This window comes from Prinia subflava, chromosome 1 (genome assembly GCF_021018805.1).
Source record: "Prinia subflava isolate CZ2003 ecotype Zambia chromosome 1, Cam_Psub_1.2, whole genome shotgun sequence".
In the NCBI taxonomy this organism is placed as follows: Eukaryota; Metazoa; Chordata; class Aves; order Passeriformes; family Cisticolidae; genus Prinia; species Prinia subflava.
The window spans coordinates 115,048,653-115,065,192 of NC_086247.1; the positions used below are offsets into that span (position 1 = coordinate 115,048,653).

Consider the following 16,540-nt stretch of genomic DNA (forward strand, 5'->3'; position numbering starts at 1 on the left):
GAGGCTACATTTATATTAGGGAATGCTCTTGAGAACAGTCATGGGCACTGTGGCTTGCTGGCATACAATGGGGAAGTCCACATCTACCTTAGGTAACTCCTGGTGGCCTCTGAAACAGGACAGTTGTACTCAAACTGTCCACAGGAGATGCCTGCCTGCAGCAGGAACACCACTTGCTACCAGAAACCTTCCAGGTAAACAGCACAGCAAAGCTGTGCCCCAAAATGTGGCTGGTCATCAACACACCAGAGTTCGAGTCAGACATTGCTGTTGTTTTTTGAGAAAGCCTTCACTGATGGTATCAGGAATTTTACGAGAAGGGAGTGCAAGATTTAAGCCAAACAATTATACATCGTTATTTGGCTGTTCATGGAAAATAAGAAAGTACTTTCCAGTTCCTGTTTCCACAGGACATCAGCCCTTATGCTCACAAATAAGTGGAGCAGCAGGGTTAGCACAGTTAGAAAGTTAATTTGGGATAATCTCTGTGCTTTTATAGCACCAGCATGGTTGCCAGAAAAAAATACAGTAATTAGTAAAAAACCACTATTCTCACAGCTTAAGATGAACCCCTGGTCTATGACAAGGCAACAGGCAGGGTAAGAGGAAAATTATCAGTGGATGTAGGTGCTGTACCCTCATGCAGACATGGCTGCTCTTTGTCCATCTCTGCTCCAGAAGCCCAGTGCAGGGGAGCAGCTGAGCTATAACCCACGACTTGGGTCCAAAGCAAATTTGGCACACAGCACAATTTACATTTTTGCTGTCTGTCATGGTGAACAAGTAATCTTATTTCTTTATTCATGGCATTCACACAACCTAGAGAGAGATTTTAATAAACCTGGTAAGAAAAAACTTTTGTTCCTGATCCCACCTATTTCAGTATGTTTGCTTGCTCTCAGAGTGCTTCCAACTAATACACGCTTCCCCATCTTAAAATTTTTTAAACAAATTCAGGATCTGTTAGAAGTTTAATCTCCCAAACAAACAAACAAACAAAAAATAATTAAGAACTTACTGAAATAGTACCACCTTTTCACAGGGCACCTGACCTTCCTGGGTTTGTTATTTGAAAAGCTAAAATTCCAAAGATGGCATTAAAACAATCAGGTCTCCTCTGATAGCACAAAATGCATGAAATTTCCAGGTTTTCAGTACTACATTTAAAGCAGTTGCAATTCATTTATTGTCTTTCTGCATATGGCACTGCTTTCTGCAAATGAATATCTTGGAATGTTGCTGTGCTGCAAAGTGCTTACAGTTTAAGACCAGATTATATTAATAGTATGCAGAAATTTATTTCAAAATACATTTTTCACCTTCTAAAAAGTATTGTTGATTGAACTGAAACTAGGAGCAATTTTCTGTGATTTGAGGAATTTTTCCTAGCTGTGCATGGATGACAGCATGCATCTCTACTTCTGGCACTGTCACTAACACAGCCTAAATGGAGATGAATACAGCTTGATCATTCAAGCTGATCTATATTTTTCTTTGAACCAGTATAAGCTTTTCCCACTGCAAACAATGTTACTTCTTTCCTTGATACAAATCATACCCTGCACATGTTTTCAGGTTTGCATTTCTTACTTTCTGTTTCAGTTGAAGGTGATTAAAACATGCCGAGAAAACAAAGCCAAACAAATACATGGAATGCTAGTTAGCTAGCTTTATGAAGTGTGCTTTTATTTTTTTATTGCTAAATAGCTGAGAAAATTCTATGTCTGGATCCTTAATTCCCCGTAAAGGGGCATAAATATAGGCTTAAACATAATTATATTATAGCTAGAAGCTAACATGTGCCAGAGTGGTGTTATCACAAAGAACTGCTGCTTAAGATCCTCCACAATCCCAGAACTGCCTAAGAAAATGCAAATCTGTTCTCAGATGATGTAAGAGACATTATTAAAAGGAAAAGGCATCTGTCCCAAAGGACACTGTTCCATAAAGGGAACTTTTTTATAACAATTCATAAAATAGTTTAGGTCTCTCAGCAACATTTCTCGCAGACCAAAGCATATCATAGAATCATGATATCATTTCGGGTGGAAATAACACTCTTGCCATCAAATTTCAAACAAACAAAATGAAAGCCAGTTCCTCTCTCTCTCTCTCTCTCTGTAGCTTCTTGTAAACCAGTTGTTGTACCAGTGCTGATCAGGGATTCATGGCCTGCAACAGGGAAACCCAAGCTCCTCAACATCCAGGCGGACATAATCATAGGAAACATCATATCAGAGAACATTAACAGTTGTGCTTGGGCACCTAACCCAAAGGCTCATGGGGACAGGCTGTTCCAGAGAGTGACCCAGAGCAGATCTGGTTTAAATGCTTTGAATCAGCCACCAGAGGAGCTTCTCTCTCCCTTAACAGACTGCTGAAAGCCCTGCCTTCAAACTTAGGCAAGTAATTTGGGGCCTCAACTTGAGTGGTGGGACTGCTTTGCGCTGCATCTGTAAGTGATTAAGTTAAAACTGTAACAAAATGACAGCTTTTCTCCTAAGCTTAACCTCTTAAGCTTAACAACAAATTTGAATGAGGCAAAAATTGTTTCATTTTCTAAATTTTTTTCCCTGTATTTTATCTTACTGGGGGAGTCAGTCCTAGAAAATTACAGACTGAAGTGTCAAGGTTTATATCAATGCCTACTTTTTCATATTGCTTCAAGTCTGCCACAATAAAAATATGTATTTGAGTCAGGAATATGTCAAAAAAATAGACATATTTTGATAGCTGAAGACCCTTGAAAATGTATTAAATGTGGCTACCCTTTTAATTTAATGATCCCACATTAGATGTGATTCTATATGAAAACTCTGATGGAAGGAAGGCTATCCTTATTTTATGATAAAAGCCAACTTGGGATCACTCAGTATTGAAGCATATTTATCTACATTTTTGTCTGTTAGCATCAATAACAGGCAGAGAGGCATCTTCATCATTCAGACAAAACTGCTGGACCGTAAACCCACCCTCTTATATGCTGCACTGTCTTCTCCCATGAAAGTGCTCTAGGCAACTTTGCTGCCTACCAAATTCAAGCCAGTAATCCGGGCAGGACTGTCAGCAGAGGAATGCTGTCTTTTAAATGCCCAGAACAAGAGACAAGGCTTTCAGAGACAGCTGAAGCTGCCAGAACACCAGCTTCTCCTCCTCACCCACAATGATGGCATTGTGTGGGGAACCCAGACCACTACTCTCAGTCCCCCTTTCTGCAAACCCGGCTACAACAACGACTCAAGTCAGGACCAAAGAGCTGAGCGTTTGGTGACAGTCAGCCCTGTAACCACTTGCACCAGCTGGATAAATCCAAATGGCTCATTTTGGCTGGAATTTGTTTGCGTGCTATCTAGCAAAACCCAGCGACTGGGGGAAGAAAGAGAAAGATCTCAGAAGTCTGTAACTGAGGTCATGAAACAACACGTGCAGATTCAAAAACCCACCTCTGAAATGCCATGCAGTTTACAAACCAAAAAAGTTGTAAATAAGCTGAATATTGTCAATATACTGGTTTACACACTAAAAAATGGACTATCTATGGAATTCTTCTTACAAAATACAAGCACACTGTGAAGATCAGTTTGATTTTGAAACTCTTAATACATACAGAAAGCAAATGACAGCTATGAGGCACATATACACTTCTGTGCTTCGTGTAACACCTAGAAACAAACGCAGAAGGACATTTTGGGTTTTTTTGTAAATCACTTTGAAATTCTCACTGTGGTTCACGAGTGCCTATTATGAAATATGCCATCCTCTAAAAACCTTAAATGATTAGTGTATCAACACAAGCCACAGAACAGTCCTCCTACTACAGCATAGTACTGAAGACTCCAGTAATGAATAAGACAGCATGGTCGCTAAACTATTTGGCAAAGGAGGTTAGGAGGTTGTTCCCAGATACCTGCAAAAATAAGAACCAAGGATGACAGCGAGTGGGAAAAGAGAAAGGAAGGAGAGGAGAAGGCATCAATCCCATGTGAGAAGACACAGCAATGGTTTGACGATGAAGGTGGCTGAAGCCAGATTCTTAGATTCTGGAGGAAAAATGACAACAGATGGGGTAAAATAGATTACTGCAGATCAGAAATTATGTCATCATGACAGGATGTCTGAAAGAACTGACATTATAGTTGGTGATGACACAAAGAGAGGATGGAAAGTTCTGTCTTCATGAACTCTGTGTCCAAAGTAGCAGTGAGGTGAGCAAGATGACACACCAGGTAAAGATGGGAGGGGAAAAGTCAGAGATAGGGATACTTTGGAAATCATCCATGGGCTGGTGGCAGCTAAGAGAAGATAAAATTTGCAGTGCAGTGTTTCCCAAATTGAACGTCACGAGGTCATAGTCACCATCCACAGCTCTCCAAGGGCTCCTGGCTGGAAGGGTCTCAATTAAAAATAAACCTGTTATAAGCAGAATAGTGCCATTGATCTACCATAAAAAGAGGTCAGTAAACGATGCTTTCTAAAATAGAAAACCAAAGTACTGAACATTGGGGAATGGTGTCAGGAAATGGATAAAGAGATATTTAAGGACATATTGAAAAATCAGCAAGGAAAGAGTCCTGAAAGCCAGGAAAAAGAAAGCCTGATGAATCAAAGGCAGCCATCAACCCAAAATCTGGAGGACAGAAAACTGTTCCTTGCTTTAGATGATGACTAATAATGATCACTGTGGCAGCAGCTTCACTGGAGCTCAAAGAAGAAAGGCAAAAGAGGAGGAAAGAGAAAACTAGAAGAAAACCAATGGAAAGCCAGCACAGAGAAACAAAAGATCAGGGTCCTACTTAGATAAATATGATGTGAGCAGAGTTTTCCATTTGTGTTTCCCTTGGAAAACAAGACTGCCAGGAGTTCAAACTCAAAGATAAATGAATCAGAAAGCAAAAAAGGAAAAGGCTTGAGAAAAGGACCTCAGAACAGAGAAAAGTGCAAATGCAGGAGAAAAAACAAGTGAATTTAAGATTTAACATTACAGAATGGAGATTGCAAATTCAATGAAGAAAGAAGAAGGGAAAATAGAAGTGAAAATGGAGAAAATTGCAACACAGTCAGATGAAATGAGAAAGAATGGGATTGGCTGATATTTTAGTCTAGCTTCTTATGGAATAAGATTGCCTCTCCCCATCTCAACAGCTTCTGAATATGCTGGTCAGCTTCAGTGACAAATCTCAAAGAAAACAGAGCTCTTTGAAATTGTATGGAAATCCGTCTTCAGGGTAAAGGGGTAATGAATTTGAGTTTCCTAAATACACAAAAGGCTGTAACACAAATTCTTCCTTATTATTATTGCTTCTTTGATTTACCAGAAAATTGGCATGAAGCTGTAGCTCCATACCAAGCAGAAGTCTTCAGTGAAACACAGGCTCTCTAATAAACTTAGGTTAATCAACTTCAAGGCAGAGATCCACAAGAGAGAAGGTTTCCTCGAGCAGCAGTGCTCAGTTCTCAGTGCTTATTGAAACTTGCAAAGCAACTGGCTAATTTTTGTATGAAGAAGGCTGGAAGGAAAAGAGGTGCATGAAAAACTCATATTGAGAACAGAGGGTGAAAGTGGACTTGAGAACAGGCAGAAGCCTGTATGGGTACAAATCAGAAGGTCAAGGTGGTAGTTTTCTTGAGGTACCGGACCAACAGCTGATGACAGTATGAAGGCAAGTATAAAGATGAAGGAAACGAAAAATAAACCAAACAGTGAAAAAGGGCTTAGGAAAAAAGGGTAACATTCTTCAGAGAAAGAGTGGAAACTGGCAACACAAGTTTCTGAGGAGGCCTCTGGTGTTACAGTCTCCTCTCTGCTCTCTGCTGGCATCCAGCTCACCACTTCTGCTGACCTGAAAGCTCAGACAACTTTCAACAGCAAATGTAGCCCCTGACCATTCACCAAAGGGACCGGTGGTTGATGCAGCAGCTACATCATGTTTTTGCCATTTTCTAGCATTTGCTAAGGAATTTGATTCAATTCATGGAAGAGATTCCATAAAACCCTAGTCCAACCTGTTGCAGAGCATCAACAAACCCAAATATTACCAGTCTCAAGCAGACAAGTTACTGCTTTGGAATCTTGTTATTTCTCATAGACTGAGAGGTTTTGTGTGCAACTAATTTTTTTTCTTCTTTTAACATCAGCTATCATTACATACTGAATTACCCCATCTTGCAAATTAGCAAGTAAGTGAAGATAATATTTTTGTTCTTGTTGAGTAATGGCTAACACATTTACAAGATGGATTTCCTCATGTATTTTGACAAGTGAGATCTTGCTTTAATTATTTATGAAAATGCTTTGCAGTAGGTCAGTGAAAGTCCTACAGTGTATTTTTGCATATTTTTCAAAAAGAATGAATTCTTAGGGACACGTGACCTTTCTGCCACGGACTGCAATTATGTCTGTGCTTAGAGGTAACGTGAGTGAAAGTTACACTACCAGCATTTGCATGCTAACATCCGAGTATGATCAGATTTCCTACTTAAGGAAATCAGCTACAGCATGTTCTTTCCATAGGTCCTCTTAACAGTTAAATTTTGATAGTTTTGTGGTATCTAAAAGAAAAAAAAAAACACAGACAGGACATCCAAGAGAAACCTCAATACCAGAAACAGATTCTAAAACTGAGGTGAGATTAAGAAATTTACTTCCACTAATTCAGTCTCTATAGTTATAGAATAGGGGGCAAGCCAGATTTAAATCCTTTAGTTTTTGGTCTAATGACACAAACCCAGGACTATGATATTTTATGTAAGTACAAAAGGCCACTAGCGTGGAAGAAGTTGAAGTTCTGAAGGATAAAGTAAAAATGGCTAACTATCTGAAAAATATATCATTTCACAAAAATAAACCAGCAAAATGCCTTTTGTTAATTTATTCTAAGAACTTTATTTATATGGGTATAGCACCTGTCACATTTTCAGCATGCATTAGTACTGTACTAAACACTACACATCTATTTTAAGTTAAAGGATGAAAATCATTTAACTGTTAAGAAAGATCATTGCACTAGGGTATGCTAACAAATTTATCTATGAGAGCATCTGCCCTATGATATCATTCTTTACCATTTTTTCACTCTACCTTCTTCCTTGCATGCATGGAAGTGCACACTGTGTGCACACCTCCAATTATTGCCACACAAACATGGTGTAGCTGACATTGCTTCCCTGCTGGGTGTCTTCAGACATTCTCTACTTTTGAGTGGTGTGTTTTATTATTACTGCATCCTATAGACGGTCATCAATTCATGCTCTGACAATCATAGCACTGGAAGGCAGCTGGCAGATGTGCCAGCAATGAAGTCTGACAGATTAAATTTTGCAAATACAAACCCACTAACCCTCAAATTCCCAAATTGATTTGAGATTAGTTACATAGCTAGAGACTACACCAAAAATTCCCAGATGATCAGATCCTGTTCCCAAAATCCACCCCTTGGGTACAGAGAGGTAGAAGTACTCAGAAAGAGGGCAAGAGCAGCCAAGGGCCATGTGAGATCTCAGGGAATATCTGACCTACAGATGTACAGTGAAGAGTCTCAAAAAGCTTTCGTTTATTCTCTGATTATGTCTACATCTATGACCACATTCTCGTGCAAGTCAGTACTTAAAGAAGTCCCTGAAAGACATATTTGGCAGAAGTTACAAAGGGAATTAATTCCAAGAATGATAGTAATTTACTTGTCTTTGGTCATGAATCAGAATTACTTCACGCAAGAAAGTTACAGCTGTCTTTGAAGACAATCAAGTCACATCAAACTGTGCTGCTTTATCCCTCTCCTAAGATGAAATGCAGCCCTATAAAAGGAAAGGGAGATGATGGCACTCACCTTACATCCCTCACAAGCACTGACACCATAGTGATATCCAGATGACTTGTCTTGACAAACAAAACAGGGCTTGTAAACACGAGGGGGTGGAAGTGGTGAAGGAGGGCTCGGAACAAGTTCCTCAGAACTGGTGCTCTGAGTTTCAACTGCTACAAAAGAAAAAAAAAATTAAATGATTCATCATAATTTTGAATAAATTACTATATATAACCATATTGTAAGTACCAAACTGGCCCATACCTTTCTTTCCATAATAAATCCAAAACTGTATTTTGAAGTACCCAATAATTTACATGTAGGACATGAATCTTACCAGGCTCCCAGAAAGGACAACTTTGGGTTCACATTCTGGTTTTAGCCAATTGAATTGTATAGCATCCATGTGTGCAGGTTGGATATCGGCCTTTGAAGGGAAAATGTGATGGGTACCTAATCGTCAGAGAGTTTTTTAATCTCTTGCCTTTTTCTACAAAATGTAACACCTCGAGTACACAATTCTGACCTAGGAGGATAGCAGCATATATCAGGATATATGTAAAGAATGTGAGACCTGAAGTTAAAATTATCTAAACAAGTTGTCCTTTTTTTTTTTTTTCTGCAAAACTAGCACAACCCAGCAACACTGCATTACCTACCTTAGGACCTGCAACAGGAACCTTGCTGAGAAAAAGCTACTTATATATTATGACCTCCACATCCCTTTATTGCCTTAATATTTCTAGATGGTCATTTGTTTTGAGCCTGTTGAAAAGCCAGTAACTCCTTTCAGGGGAAGGACATGAAAGCTCTACGATGCAAGATAAGGCATGTGAAGTACATCTTTCCAAAACATCTGCATTAGTTTTCTGTGATATGCTGTCATCATTCCTCACATTTATTGTGGATGTGCAATACATTTTCATGTCTCACCTAGTCATCTGCCGCTTCTCAGATAAATCCCGCTAACTTTTCAACAGATATACAGGAATGACAGGATCTGTGAACTCAGATCTATCCAGAAATATTAGGCACTATCAGCAGAGCTATATCTCCAGAGTACTAACAGCAGGCCCTAAAGAATATTACTCAATGGAAAAATCTTACACAAGATTTACTGTACATGATATTTTTCAGATTACAACGATGATACATCTGTATTAAACTCATGATTCATTGTCAACCCATGTGTTGCTGAATTCACAGTGGGCATCACAGCATATGAGGCAACCTCTGAGTACTCGTGAGAGAAGGGCCCCTCTCTGCCCTTTTTCATTGGGTTAAGCTAGTATCAACTTCAAGGACAGACACTTCTTGAGAAGAAAATAAATGCTAAAGTATTAAAGGCTTTGATCTAAGAAAGGAAATGCCTTTGCAATTTATTTATATACCTAACAGTAAGGAGGTGGTGAAAAAAGAGAAAAATAAAATAAGTAAAATAACATGACTCCATAAATTGTGACATTAAGACAATGTTCAGAACTATACTCATCTTTCTCAGTATTAAATAAACTGAACCTGGCAAACATCTATGTGTTCTTACCACACCAAAAAAGCTTTAATGAAGCTTTTTCTTAATGAAAACTCATATGAGAATGATCATTTCTTTTCAACGGTAATTTTTGGTATTTAAGAGAGATAGAGAGTGCTCTGTTATTGATCTCTGCACAGCCACCCTGCTTGAATCAATAATCTATTAGTACTTCTAAATTAAAGTTAGATTCATCAAATGCCCTTGAGAAGCCCCAAACATTCCTTGCCTTATTTCATGCTTGTACATGAATTATGGTGGCTTCTAGTGAGTCTAAGGAATGATAAAATTTTAGCTTTAAAACTCCAATACCAGCAGACAATGTGTTTTGTATTAGCTCATTCAACTCTCCCGGTCCACCTAAAAGGCAGTTTTTAGGCTCCCCATGGGAAAACAAGGTTGTGTCATCCAATAAAACAACTGTGCTCCTGCAATCCTTCTGTGATTTCAGTTTGGGGAAAGCAGCCTTTCAGGAATAATACTGATACACTTCTGTTTATTCATCAATTCATCCTAAACAAGCACCAGCATCCAGTAGTAATGTTCCAACCACAAACAGTATTGTACACCAGAGAGGTCTGTCAAGCACTGTAGAAACAACAGGAGCTTGTGATACCCAGAAGAGATTATGCAAACAACTCAGTTGATAAATACACAACAGAGTCAGCAAGTGAAATGTTGAAGGTACTGCTAGAGAATATTTTTCAGGACAATTTGAAAAGGTATACAATAAGGAAGGAGCCAATGGAAATCAGAAGATCCCCCCGTAAAAATCCCATATACATATGCTAATAAAAGGATTTAATCTACTCAAAATAATACTTGCATTAGCTGAACAACTGTCTAAAGAGTTTGGTTTTTATGGGGTTTTTTTTTTGGTTGGTAGGTTTGGGGTTTTTTATTTGGTTTTTTTTGGGGGGAGGGGGAGTTTGTTGGTTTTTTTTGTATAGTGAAACCTATACAAAAAATGTGCCTAGTTTGGGCACATTCACTTTTGATCACAGGCAAGGTGTGCAGTTTTCTGGAGAAGGCTTGAACCCAGGTTCAAGCCATGCTCGATTCTTAGTCCAGTTTCTGACTTACTATTCCTCCTTGGATTTAGGTTTTGTAACTCGTTATTTGAAAAAGTATGCAGTGCCTGTGCAAAAGCCCTGTGCAGGCAGCTGTAGCAACTCATGCTCAGCAGGTATAAAGTGATATTTTTGCAACATGTTGACAGCTAATGGATACATGACAGCAGAAGCTGCTTTCTTCTGTGCATGTCTACACAAGCAACAAGGAAAAAAAAGAAAAGATGGGGGCGTGGACAGTTGACTTTTCCAGAAGCATTTTTAAAGCAGTCCTACAATTTTAGGAAGAATTCAAGGGGGTGAAAAAGAGAATTTAAAAAAAAAAAAATGCAACTTCTTTCTATGTCCTGCCTTCTTGTCCTGTGGGATGTGACACTTCAGGATCCCTACTCACCTAAGACAACAGAGCCTCGGTGCTGTCACCCAACACCTGAATGCAGCTTAAGCACACAGGGACTCTCAAACAATCGGTCACTTCACAATTCCTAAGATGTCTGAAATTTTTCTAAAGGTTAGATAAAGTAGCAGATAAGATCTTTAAAAGCACAGCGTGCTTTCTGAGAGCTAATTTACTGCCAGCTAAACCGTGTTGACAGATGGAGAAGGTATTTTATTTTGAGACCAACTAGAAGCAGGCAGGCACTGCAAAATGCTTCATGTTCTCCTAGAAGCTTCGATTATTAAGCTTGCATGTTAATGCACACTTTGGACAGTTGAGTTTTAAAAGAATAAGAAGTTGTAAAGCAAATGGCATTTCCTGGATAGCCTCAGGGGAATTTTGAATACTGAGCTCAGGGTCCCTGGTGGGAAGCAGCAATTTCAGCTAATTAGGGTGAATAGCAAAGTGTTGCATTTGGTCAAAACATTCTGTTAACCCTCATTTTTGTTGGCACCAACAAGAGTCTGGATTTTTTGTCTTTTTTTTTTTTTTTTTTTTTTTTTTTTTTTTTTTTTTGTGAATTCACTGCAGGAGTGCAAGGCACTCAGCTCACATACATTAGGCAGAAAGTCAAAGGAAACGCCAAAGTTCAACTAAAGTACAAGTAATTAGAACCAGATTCTCTGCTGCTTGTATGTGTGCATTTGATTGTAGAAGTTATTTATAAGCCTCCAAACATTTGAAAAAATAACTATATACTGTAGATCATTTAATTTTTATGTCTCGTCTGGAAAAAAAAGTCTGCTTTTAATCATCTTCCAGGAAAGAGCCAGGAACTGGGAAAGTGGGTCTCAATTGTTTCAATACAAATTTCTCTCTTTCATGTGCCACATAAAACTATACTATAAAATTAAATCCAAAATATCATTGACTTTGCTCCCCCCTCCCCATTTTTTTTTTAATAAAAAACTTCTTTGAGTTTGTCATGCTTAAATAGTTTGCATTGTTATGAGGGTTTGGGTTTTTTTAAACTCTTGTTTGGAAGACAGACAAGAGGAGAAGAAAAAAAACCCTCAAAAAAGAGTGAGAGAGAAAGAAAACATTATCGTGGAGACTTGCCAGCCTTGACTTAGTAACCTGGCCATGACCCTCCAGCGAGTGTGTGTTTGACCCGGTCACACATGACTCTAGCTGCGTACTGTTGCTGGGTTATAAGTCCCAGATATTTTTACCATATATACAACAGGTGGGGATCACAGACAACAGAAAGAGGAAAACAAAGTCTCCCCTTGTGGGAAGACTCCCATTTTCTCCCTTGCAAAGAAAAAAAGCACAAAACAGAGAAGTTGTGCTACTAGTTCAGTACTGGCACTTGCTGTGCTGGCTCGTTGTTTTTCCCGGGGGGTGCACGCAAGGAGGTGGAGTGGGCTGAGGGCAGGAGGACCGAGGAAAAGGCTCAGGGGAAGCCATGTGAAAATGTTAATCAACACAGAACAAATTGCCACAGTCAAAAATCTGTCCTTATAGAGCTGGGTATGCATCGAAGTTCAGGAAGGAATGCTTTTTATTACAAGTGAACACAACATACCTGGACTAAAACCTACAAAAACTTCAGGTTGAGCTATTAATACCAGGATTTTCAGAAGTACCTAAGGAAGTTTGTTTTCCACATTTGAGGGTTTCTCTTTTATTTATGTCTTTGCAGCTGCACACATCTGCCTTAAAGCTATGACGTTAAATATATTTATTATATTTTAATTCTTGGTTACAATTTTTCCAGCACTAATTTCAATCAAGTCATGCAACTCTACCAGACTGTCCTTTTAAAAAAGGGTGGTATTCTGGATAAATGCCAAAGAAACCCTCTAAAGCCTACTGGTTTGCATTTAGTCTGAAAAGGGGCATTCTACTTTCAACAGGGCCATCAGAAGATGAAACTCCATGAGCATGTTTCTTTTTGAGGGTGCCCAACCAAAAATGAACCTTTTCTGTTATTTTAGAAGCTAACAGAGTATGTAAAAGGTTTCCACTATGTGCTGCCCAGGATTCATACAGTATGATTAAAATAACAGCACAACTAGAAAGAGGTGGAGGTTACAGAGCTCAGCAGCCCCGTCTGCAAGGACTGGAGTAATGGACAGAACTGCATGCAAGGTCACCTAAAAGGAGTCTCAGACCCAGGGCACTTCAAGGGCCATGCAAAGGGCACAGGCTGCTGCTGCCAAAACTATCTCTGACAAGGTGCAAGTCCCGATAGGCGCAGCCGAGTTGGCAGGAGCTCTCTCAGGCTGAAGTACTTTTGCTGCTACAGCTCTTGTCAGCTAAAGAGCGATAGGGACAGCTGGCTTCTGTCCCGAAGCATCTGGGAGAAGAGGGGTCCTGCTGAACTCTGCCCTCCACTCGGAGTACAAGAAGCAGTGAAACACTCTCTCTGCTCTGATATCCTCGCCCTAATGAAGTTCCAAGTACAAATTTGGCCATTGCTCCACTGCAGCCAGACATACCATCAGGGCAGTATTTTCTTCCCCACCCTTCTGCATCTCATGCATTTAGACAGTGCACTATTTTGGGCAGGGCCTCAGAATGTGCTGTACAGTAACTGGCGCTGCAGGACTTTCCAGGGATACTCCAACTCAAATAATGGTAATGATCACAATCCTGCCAAAGTCAAAGATATTTGAAAGAATGAACCCTGAAAGGCCTCCACAGCCTTGAGGGGAGACATTACTTGCAAAGTAGGTCCTTAGAGAGCTTTCATTTTAACTATTGCAGCATTTCAATGTTAAAAACCAGACTAAACTTAAAGTATGATTTAAAAAAAAAAAATTATATTCAACAAATGCCTTTGCTGTGTATACACCGAGGTGTATTTGTCAACTGACAGAAAAAAAAAGATGTTTACACTTGTCTGCTGATCTTCCCCACTTTAGAACTGGGAAAGGGAGAGCTGCATCATATTCCTTCATGCCTTTCATCAAGAAAATTGCCAAGTTTCAATTGCAAATCTGTAATGTTAACCAGCAGAATCATGTAACATAAGTCAGTGGAGTCAGTGGATACTGATCTTGGCCATACAACAGGAGTATAGCCCTTTGAAACCTGTATTCATATCAGGTGATTAGGCCAAGAAATAGTTCAGTATCCTACTACCAGCATAGCAGAGCTATCCAGATTATTTTGCTGTAAGTCAGACAACAACAGCATCTATCTTATGGTTATTTTTCTGTTCTACTCTCATAATATAATTTCTGTTACTTAGCAGCTGACTTCTTCACAGATTTTTATTATTCCCCCAAATAATCTCTATCAGTTGCCCACTCAAGAGATTCTTTTGTAACATACTTTTCTGTTATGACACAATTTGGCCTCTTTATCAATCCATTAGTTAAACATGGCAACTTTATACTGGCATTTAGTAAGGCACTCCAGGAGTCTCACCTGCCAGCACATCTTCCAGAGTGACATTCCTGCACAGACTCACTGAGTGACCCTCCTCAGGCCCTGCTGTCCCTGGTCACACAGCAACACCAGCACCTCTGGTTCTGCTGTATTTAGCAGTGTGGAAGATCCTTCTTTCTTCTGCTTATCTGATCTACAAGCATGGTCCCTGCCATTCCAGTATGTGAATAACCCACAAGCATTCTTATTTTTACCTTTGTAACACCTAAGTGAGATAAGGGAAGAGCTATTCTTACTTTACAGACAGGAAACAGAAGCACTGACAGTGAAAGAGCTTTATTTGCTTGCATCATAAATTCCTGGAAAAATGCAAGCAGTACCCGACTGGGATTTTCAACAGCAATTGAGAACCCAGCTGTCTACAGCACTAAGCAGTGTCCTCAAAATATAGCCTTACATGTCTTGCCCTAGGTTTTACATGGGATACATGACAAGCAGAGGACTGTGTTAAGTCTGTGCTCAGTCCCTCTGTTGCAGGGGCTCTGAAGCACCCCCAAGTCCGCATGTGCACCCCACTCACCTGCCACTGTGAGGCAGGACAGGGCTGGTGCCTCCTGCCTCCAAGAGCCACTGCTGCTGCCAGCAGGGAGCTCAGCAGAGACGATGAAACCTTGCCTTCATTTTCTGATCTCCGGAGCCAGCCGAGAATCAGCTTTCCAGAAGACTACCATCATATATACAATTACACAGGAATGCCCTGGCAGGGAATTGACTTGCCTGAGAGAGACCCTGTATCCTCTCCTGAAGGCAGCACAGCAGCAACTGTGCATGTGGACCGCTGTGTACCACACAGGCATAAGCAACACTAGAAGCTGCCACAAAATCCTCTACTCTTGAATGTACTGTCCAGGCCTCCTCTACCACCAAGATGTGGTATTCAAGTCTGAATCTAGAGATTAGTGTTATAAATTGAGTACGTATGACCTGAAAATCACCAACACACGATCAGGAATTTCTGAAAGAGAACATCTTAAAAAACCTTTGTCTGAAACCGATGCATCTTTTTGCTGTGTCTCACAGGTACACAGGGGGAGCTGTCACTGCAACCACTTTTGGTGCTTCTCCCAGCAGAGCCACAACTTTTGGCAAGTACATTCTCTACACAGGTATTTACTACAGTTAGCAGTAAAGGACAACAAGAAGGCTGCAGCTGCTCCATAGGTTTGCAATTTCTGGTTCTCAAGCACCAGCTCCACTAAACCCTGAGGTAGTATGTATAACTAACACCACCTTTTCAAAGAAAATTATACTGCTTTTCAGGCTGATTTTTTTTTTAACAGTTATGTCAGCAAAGCAGTTCTACATTTGGGTTTATGTGTCCATATAACCAGAGAGATGTATTTACACCTGAGCAAACGTGGAAAGCAGAAAGCTTGTCAGGATTAATTATATCAGGGCCAAGAACTGCATCTGGTTATACCTGTGTTACTCTCAAGACAGCAAGACTTAATGACGTGCTAGTAACTGAGAACAGGAGCGTCTTTCGCTAAATAAATGGCCAGGCAGACACCATGAGTGAGCCAGGGTGAAAGTAAGAGTAGAGACAGGATGGCCGCAGGGTTTGGCAGGCAGAGTTTACAGGGCAGCAGCTCATCACTTTGTATTAGGAGCCTACCTTCGAAATGAAAAAGAAAACATGTTAAATGAAAAAAATAAATCGTATGGAAAACTGAAGAAAAACATCCGAAAGATGCTAGCTCTGTAGTTTTTTCAGGTCGGTGATTTTCTGCCTGTCCGCTACAATGCGAAACCACATCTGTCTCAAGTGAAAATTCCACATTACTGCAAAACTGAAAAATAGGATCTTCCTTTAAAAAAATACAAAAATATGCCAGCATCTGCATGAAGTTAGATTTGCCTTTGAAAATTAAATTTTCTTACAATTCAGGCCCTGGCTGTTTTACCTGTGAATTCGTGTGGTCCCATCCTTATGTGGAATAAAGTGGCATAGGCAAGGAGAGACACAAAGGTAGAGAGGATGAGAACTCTGACCCCTTTATTTATGAAAAAGAAGCCTATTTCTGTGGCCTACTGATTCAAATGTGGTGTAACAAATTCAGTGCTTTCCCTACAGGACCAAAAAAATTAAGAAAAGGCCCACTGTAAGGAAAGAAATTCTTAAAAAAAAATGTGTCTGATTCTTTTTTTCAGTTATGTTTTACAGTGTTGCTACTCCATTGATTCCAAAAAAAAAGGTTCTTGTAAACATAAATGAGAGAAAACCCAGATCTAGTATCATAAGTAAGAAATGAAAATTGTAAGGGCAATGAAATAGTTGTTATAATCTCTACACACATCC

General features: G+C 39.7%; 1 protein-coding gene across 7 annotated transcripts in view; it reads right to left on the reverse strand.

Annotated features, from left to right (window-relative positions):
- RARB (retinoic acid receptor beta) overlaps positions 1-16,540 on the reverse strand; it is a 323,835-nt gene that overhangs the window by 58,957 nt on the left and 248,338 nt on the right. For 6 of the 7 annotated variants that reach the window (XM_063408815.1, XM_063408816.1, XM_063408838.1 and 3 more), the window contains one exon: positions 7,827-7,975. In XM_063408815.1, coding sequence (XP_063264885.1) covers positions 7,827-7,975 — 149 coding nt within the window. The remainder of the gene's footprint in view (positions 1-7,826; positions 7,976-16,540) is intronic. The other variant, XM_063408830.1, reaches the window with a different exon arrangement.